The 8,271-nt window shown below is 51.4% G+C and overlaps 1 protein-coding gene across 2 annotated transcripts in view; it reads left to right on the top strand.

The window, feature by feature from the left end:
* Window positions 1–8,271, top strand: part of PIBF1 (progesterone immunomodulatory binding factor 1) — a 190,503-nt gene that overhangs the window by 373 nt on the left and 181,859 nt on the right. For both annotated transcript variants that reach the window (XM_090024439.1, XM_090024430.1), the window contains exons 2-3: window positions 45–343; window positions 2,397–2,497. In XM_090024439.1, coding sequence (XP_089880565.1) covers window positions 92–343; window positions 2,397–2,497 — 353 coding nt within the window. In that variant the 5' untranslated portion in view covers window positions 45–91. The remainder of the gene's footprint in view (window positions 1–44; window positions 344–2,396; window positions 2,498–8,271) is intronic.

Here is an 8,271-nt window from a genome sequence, read left to right as displayed (position 1 = left end):
CGGGCGGGGGGGCAGTGCTTTGACCTTGGCCTTTCCCTCCCCAGGCCCTGGTTGGCAGTTGAGCCACCCCCTGCCACGGGGGCGGAGGGCGATGTTGCGGCCGGGCACCAAGGAACTGCGGGTGATGAATGTGTCCAGTTCCCTGGAGTTGGAAGACATCAGCTTGGAGACCACAGTGCCCACGGATGACCTGTCCTCCTCGGAAGAGAGGGGCAGTGGTGGGAAGGTCACGAGGCAGCTGCTGGAGCGCAAGGAGCTGCTGCACCGTTTGCAGGTGCTGAAGATTGAGCTGTCGCAGAAAAACCTTATGCTGGACAACCTGAAGGTGGAGTACCTGACCAAGGTGAGTGCAGCCCCTTGCTTGCCACCACTGGTGCCCGGATAGTAGAGCAAAAGAGCGTTGGATGTGATCGTCGTTGTTGTGGCAAGGCTTGAGCAGCTTTTGGTTGCTGAACAGCTTTGGTTCTTGTAACGCAACGGTGATCAACTTCTGGCCTGTGGAGTGGTGGTATGCGGCTTGGGCTGTCCGCGGGTCAGAAACTTTGCTGACGGGGAAGCAGGGACAAGTAATCCTGCCACCTTCGCCTTCTGCCAAATTCCTAAGCCCTGCACAACCAAGTAGGGACCAGGCCATGCCCCTTTCTTCCCCCTGCACATCTGCATTGAGGCTAGGCTGTGCTGTGCCTCCTTAGCTCCTCCCCACCACATGGCTGGGTTGGGGCCCGTCTGTGTCTTCTTATTGCCTTCCCCCCTGCAGTTGGATTAGAGCCAGGCCGTGCCTCTTTGCTCCTATGCAGCTGCATTGAGGCAAAATTCAGCCCTGCCTCACTGCCCCACATACCAAATCAGGCCCACCAGCGGGATCCAGCCTGCAGACAGATTGAGCACCATCTGTCTGGCCTAAGAGGACAGAAAAGGTCTGGCACCACTGTTCTCACTGAAATCAGGATAGGTACAGCAGAAAAGGCATGGGTGTCAGTTCTGTCTTTCTGTGTGCTTCAGCCATTCATGGATTTCTGCTACCAAAAGAAGAAGACATCTTCACTCATAAATTAATATTTTTAGTATTAGAAATTGTTAGAGGGTTGTGCTTATTTCAGCTCTCACAGGATCCCTGCAAGCTAAATGCTAAAATGTTATTTCTGTTATTAAAGAGTAAAGAAGATGGGGGAGCTGAAGTGAGGAGAATTAACTGCTGTATGATTAGTACAGCAATTAGCCAGTTAAGTGAATTGCCCAGTTTCCAGCCCCTTTGTAAGTGGACTATACTGGAGACTATAGTTAGAGAGGAGGTTAGGACTTGAGAATCCTGGGCTTTTTGTTTTGCATTTATTAAAGTTTGAGGTGGGGAAAAGATTCACCCTCCAAAGACTCTAACCTCTTCAGGTCAAGTAATTTATTATTAATCTCTCAGCACACCCTATGCTATATAGATTTATTGTTATAATGGGGGATAATCAGGCAATATATGGGAGAGGATTGAGAAATACTGACAGTGGAGTAGACTGGGGCTGTCAAACCAACTGCAACTGAGGGGTTAACATTTCACCTATATACTCCTGCCCAGATGCCACTTCACATCTTACAGTGGTAGCCAGGATCTCTTCCTTCTCCAGTTTCTGGCTTCTGCCCCTGCTGCTGGCACAGTGAGAAGGAGGCCAGACTGCATGTGTTATGTGCAGGGTAGGGGAGGGAGCAGGATCATCTCAGCTAAAGAGGGAGGGGAGCCAAGTTGCCAGTGCTGTGTGGGGCAGGCAGGATGCCCATATCTGCACACTTGGGCAAGTGCTGGGAGTGCTGTGCATGCTAACCTGTGCTCAGCACATGTGGCTGGCAAATGGAAGCTGGGTTGTACGCACAACAGTGGAGAGCTGAGCTGCACGCACAGCATCAGGGGCCTAGGGGAACAGCCCCCTAGCTCCCCAGTAGTTGAATTGGCCTGAAGTAGGCCACTGAGTGGTCTGAATTACAGCAAGCTGTAACCTGTCCTGCCTCCTGTTTCCTGGAAGTGCAAGATGGGAAAAGACAAAAGGTCTTACTCCGTTTGTGTGCATTCTTAATACTGCTACCTTCCTGTATTAGTCTCTAGTGTTATTTGCACTTGTTTGTCAAGCTGAATTTAGGCTTGATCATGCAGTTGGAGTTGAGAAGGCAAATGTCTCCCCCTGCACAGCTCCAGTTGTGGAATCTTGAAACATTTCTTTGTAGGTTCTTTGGGGCAGGGATAGTTTCTTGTTTTGTTGAGGTACTTAACAGATTCTTTGAATTCTCATGAAATGATCTTGATTCATTTAGGTCTGTATCATTTTTCCCTCTAAATCCTTTAAAGGAAATAGGACTATTTTTTTTCCTGTGAGGAAAATGACCTGTTTTTATATGTTTTTATCCATATTTAGATTGAAGAGCTAGAAGAGAAGCTGAATGATGCTATCCATCAGAAACAGCTGTTGTCTTTACGATTAGATAGCCAATTGGCATTGCAGCAAGAAGATGCCAGGTATGATGGAAAAATAAACAGCTCTCAATGAGATGTACTACAGTGATATGCAACAAAGGGCCTGTTACCGGCTCCTTTGCCATGGCAACACCACACGCACAGCAGGGGCCTGAAAACCGGGGCTGCCATGGAGATGTTGGGCTGCATGCAGGTGGGGTAAGGCGCCGTGTGAGACTCATTCCATTCTACCAAGCACTGGGTACCTTTACAAAACCAGCTTCTCCCTGATGGCCTTGGGAAGTTGACTGCACGGGGCCTGCAGGCGCTGAAGCAGTGGCATGCTCTGGGGCTCCAAATGCACCTGGCACCTCTGTCCACATGCGAGTCTACCCTACCTGCCCAGGACTGCAGCGCAAGCTGCACAGGGAGTGGGGCTTTGGGTAGGAGCTGCGGGTGAGGGGTGACATGGGAATAAGCAGTCACCACCTTTGAGGGTCAGAGCACGCAGGATGTGTGTGTGTGTGTTTAAATGCAAAACAAACAGAAAAAGGTTTATTTAGGTCAGTAGTTTACAATCCCTTGCACTATTGCTAAATATTGGTTATCAGATCAGCATTGGCCGATATGGTTGGCTTCATAGTTTCATAGTACGGTTGGAAGGGACCTAAGCAGATCATCGAGTCCGACCCCCTGCCATGGCAGGAAAGAGTACTGCGGTCAAACGACCCCAGCAAGGTGATTGTCTAGCCTTGTCTTAAAGACCCCCAAGGTAAGAGCCAGTACCACTTTGCTTGGAAGTAGGTTCCGGATCCTAGCCGCCCTGACCGTGAAGTAGTGCCTCCTGATGTCTAATCTGAATTTACCCTCTGCCAGCTTGTGACCGCTATTTCTAGTCACTCCTGGTAGTGCTCAGGGGAATAGAGACTCCCCTAACGCCTGCTGGTCCCCTCCGACTAGTTTGTAACAGGCCACTAGAACCCCCTCAGCCTTCTCTTGTGGAGGCTGAACAGGTTCAGGGCCCGTAGCCTCTCCTCGTAAGGCCTGCTGCCCCCAATCATGCGAGTGGCCCTCCTCTGGACCCTCTCCATGTTGTCCACATTCCTCTTGAAGTGCGACACCCAGAACTGGATGCAGTACTCCAGCTGTGGCCTGACCAGTGCCGCATAGTGGTGGGGGGATCACCTCCTTGGACCTGCTTGAGATGCATCTGTGGATGCATGATAAGGTGTGGTTTTCCTTCCTAACTGCATTCCCACACTGCCGGCCCATGTTCATCTTGGAGTCAATGATGACTCCAAGATCCTTTTCTGTCTCTGTACTGATGAGAAGGGAGTTCCCCAGCTTGTAGGTATGGTGCTGGTTCTTCCTCCCCAGGTGCATCACCTTGCACTTGTCAGTGTTGAATCGCATCCTATTCTCATCCGTCCACCCCTGTAACCTGTCTACGTCTGATTGTAGCCTATTCCTTCCTTCCAGCGTGCCCACATCCCCCCACATCTTAGTGTCATCAGCAGATTTGAACAGGGTGCTTTTTACCCCCTCGTCCAAGTCACTGATGAAGATGTTGAACAGTGCGGGCCGGAGGACCAAGCCCTGTCGAACCTCACTGCCCACATCCCTCCAAGTCGAAAACGACCCATCCACTACCACCCTCTGGGTACCGCCCTCCAGCCACTTGGCAACCCATTTGACTGTGTAGGTGTCGACACCACAGTCCCCCAGTTTTTTAATGAGAACAGGGTGAGAGACAGTGTCGAAGGCCTTCCGGAAGTCCAGAAAGACTACGTCTACTGCTACCCCTGCATCTAAGGATTTAGTGACCTGGTCATAGAAGGCCACCAGGTTGGTGTGACAGGACCTGCCTCTAATGAACCCGTGTTCATTGCTGCTAAGCATAATCTCCCCTGCTGGCCCCTTGTGGACATGTGCCAGAATAATTCTCTCAAAAAGCTTACCCAGGATTGAGGTAAGACTAACTGGCCTATAGTTTCCTGGGTCCTCTTTCCTCCCTTTTTCAAAGATGGGAACCATATTGGCCCTCTTCCAGTCCTCTGGCACCACACCAGAGCACTACGAGTGCTCATAAAGCCGTGCCAGGGGTCCCACAATGACTTCAGCTAATTCCCTCAGCACTCTGGGGTGGAGATTGTCCGGACCAGCTGATTTAAATACATTCAGTCCCTCAAGAAGTTCCCTGACTAGATCCTCACTGACTCTTGGCCTAGATGCGCCTCCCCTGGGGCCTGAGGGGGACCCAGCAGGGGGCTGATCCAGTCCCTGCTCAGGAAAATGGAGGCAAAGAAGTCATTAAATATGTTAGCTTTGTCATCTGGTGTGACAACCAAATTTCCTAGCGTGTCGTGCAGGAGCTCCACGTTACCGATACCTTCTTTTTACCCGCTATGTATTTAAAAAAGGACTTCTTGTTGTCCTTGATCTAGGTAGCTAGTCCCAGTTCCATCTCTGCCTTGGCCTTCCTGACTGCACCCCTGCATTCCCGAGCAACCACAGTATAGTCCTCCCTGGTGATGACCCCTCCCTTCCATTGGGTGTGCGCTTCCCTTTTAGCTAGGAGACATTCTAGGATGCTTCTGGTGAGTCATGGGGGCTTTTGCACCCTCCTGCTCCCTTTGATCTGTGTTGGGATTACCTCCCTTTGGGCTTGGAGGATCGTCTCCTTAAGGAGCGACCACTCTCCTTGGACACCTTGGCTCCCCTCCCCTCCGGGACCTCAGTGCCTCCCTGACTATTCTTCTTAACTCATTGACATCCACCCTCCTGAAATCTAGGGCTGCTGCCTTGCTGCAGGCCTTTTCCACCTTGCGCTGGATGGTGAAGTCCAGCAGGCGATGATCGCTGTCGTCCAGGTGGTCAAGCACCCGCAGCCCCCTCACCAGGTCGTTGCCGGTGGCCAGCCCCAGGTCCAAAAAAGCGTCTCTCCTGGTGGGGCTGTGCACCTCCTGGGTTAGATGGAGGTCCTGCATTTTGGCTAGGAACCTACGTGAGTGGTCAGACCTGGCTGACTGCTCTTCCCAGCAGAAGTTCGGAATGTTCAGGTCACCCATGATGACCACATCCTTTGACCTAACTACCTCCGTGAGCTGACTTAAGAATTCCTGGTCTAGCTCTTCCCCTTGGTTGGGTGGTCTGTAGTAGCCCCCCAACGTTAAGTCTCTTTCCCCTTGGCTGCCTTGTATTCTAACCCAGAGCACTTCAGTGTGCCCCTTCTCTGACTCTGTGCTACTTGATGAGGATGTGTGTTCCTCCTTAATGTAGAGTGCCACACCCCCACCTTTCCTTCCTGTCCTGTCCCTCCTGCCTTTGATATTCACCACGTTTCACGCCCTACTATGTCTGGGTTGGTGTCGGCTAGCAGGAGGGTAAGTTCCTTCTGCTTGTTATGCATACTGCGAGCTTTTGTGTAGAGGATTTTGAGGCCTCCTGAGGCTGTGTGCACTGGCCCCCTATTCTCAGCATTGCCCTGGCCCCTGTAGCTTACCTGTGTATATGTTCCGTTCGTCAGTCTAGGGTGGGCTGTACTTGTGGGTGCTGCTTGGTTTAGCGGTTCAAGGCTTCCACCACCCTCATCTTCCCCTTCCCCTAATAAGCCTAGTTTAAAGCCCGTCAGACGAGATCTGCTAACCTAGAAGAGAACGCACACTTACCTTTAGGGGAAAGTTGGAGCCCATCCTGTCTCTCGTCGTGATGTGCGGGTCATTTTCAAGGAAGCCAAAGCCTGCCTCAAGACACCATTCCTGAAGCCGCCAGTTGGTCTCTGTGACGCACATCTCATGCCGTCTTCCATGTCTGCTCACTGGTAGGACGGAAGAGAATACCACCCGTGCACCTATTTCCTTCAGCACGCCCCCCAGAGAGTGGTAGTCCGCCATCAGGTGATCAGGGCTTCTGGCCGCATTATTAGTACCCACATGGATTAGGACCATGGGGTAGTAATCGGTGGGCTGGATCATGGCCTGGATCATCCCCGTCACATCCTGAATCTTTGCTCCGGGCAGGCAGTAGATTTCGTGTGTTGCGGGGTCCTGGTGACAGATGGGGCCCTCTGTACCTCTCAGGATGGAGTCACATATGACAATCACTCAATGCTTCCTTCTTCAGACCTTCTTCAGAACTGCTTAGCTCTTTTGGCCTGTTTGGAGCGTGTGGAGTTGCCTCCTCTCCAGTTGTCTCCTCTCCTTCCTTCTCCTCCAGTGTTGCTAGGGCCTCGTACCTGTTCTCCAGCCAGACTGGAGGAACTGTGGTACTGCTGTGTTACAAGCAGCCCTGGTTAATCATCAGTTATTGTTATTGGTGCACCTCTACTGGAATGCATCTTGGAAGTGCACTGTGTGGCACTTTCTTTAATCTTGCAGTTTTCCCAAATGCACCCCCTTGCCTTTGCCACTTGCTCTTGATGGTGAGGAGGCAAAAACCAGTTTTAAATATGCTGCTGTTTTTGCTTCCCATCTTGTCAGCAGCAAGTAGCAGAGAGACCAGGTCCCCTCTTCCAGTTGTCAGCAGGAGGCAAAAACTGTGTTACATTTAAAACTATGGTTTTCACATCCCCTCCGATCAGGGATAGATGTCAGGGCCCCTCCGACAGTCAGCAGCGGGGGACAGCATGCGGGGGAAAGTGCAAAATTAAAGGAGCCACTGCTCAGTACACTTCTGGTAGTATGGGAAACAAGCAGGAGGAACTTACCCTCCTGCTAACAGACACCAACCTGGACATAATGGGGATCACTGAAACGTGGTGGGACTCAATGCATGACTAGGCGGTGAATGTCAAGAAAGGGACAGGATAGGAAGGAAAGGTGGGGCATGGCACTCTATATTAAGGAGGAATACACGTCCTTGTCAATTAGCAAAGAATCAGAGGAAGGGCAATCTGAAGTGCTTTGGGTTAGAATACAAAGCAGTCAAGGGGAAAGAGACTTAACGGTGGGGGGCTACTACAGACCACCCAACTAAGAGGAAAAGCTAGACCAGGAATTCTTAAGTCAGCTCACGGAGGTAGTTAGGTGAAAAGGGTGTGGTCTTTATGGGTGACCTGAACTTTCCAGATATCTGCTGGGAAAAGCAGTCAGCCAGGTGTGACCGCTCACGTAGGTTCCTAGCCAAAATGCAGAACTTCTATCTAACCCAGGAGGTGCACAGCCCCACCAGGGGAGACGCCTTTTTGGACCTGGTGCTGGCCACGGGAGATGATCTGGTGAGGGCGCTGTGGGTGCTCGACCACCTGGGGGACAGTGATAATCACCTGCTGGAATTCATGATCCAGCACAGGGTGGAAAAGGCCTACAGCAAGGCAGCAGCCCTAGATTTCAGGAGGGCAGACTTCATTGAGGTAAGGAGAATTGTCGGGGAAGCACTGAGGTCCCAGAGGGGAGGGGAACCAGGTGTCCAAGGAGAGTGGTCGCTCCTTAAGGAGACGATCCTCCAAGCCCAAAGGGAGGTAATCCCGATGAGGATCAAAGGGAGCAGGAGGACACATAAGCCCCCATGGCTCAACAAAAGCATCCGGGAATGTTTCTTAGCAAAAAGGGAGGCATACACCCAACGGAAGGGAGGGGTCATCACCAGGGAGGACTATACTGTGGTTGCTCGGGAATGCAGGGGTGCAGTCAGGAAGGCCAAGGTGGAGATGGAACTGGGACTAGCTTCCCGGATTAAGGACAACAAGAAGTCCTTTTTTAAATACATAGCAGGTAAAAAGAAGGTTCCGGGTAATGTGGGGCCCCTGCACGACACGCTAGGAAATTTGGTCATCACACCAGACGACAAAGCCAACATGTTTAACGATTTCTTTGCCTCCATTTTCCTAAGCAGGGACC

This window comes from Crocodylus siamensis, chromosome 1, assembly GCF_052110815.1.
Source record: "Crocodylus siamensis isolate JL-2025a chromosome 1, ASM5211081v1, whole genome shotgun sequence".
Lineage (NCBI taxonomy): Eukaryota > Metazoa > Chordata > Crocodylia > Crocodylidae > Crocodylus > Crocodylus siamensis.
This window is presented reverse-complemented; position numbering and strand designations above follow the sequence as displayed.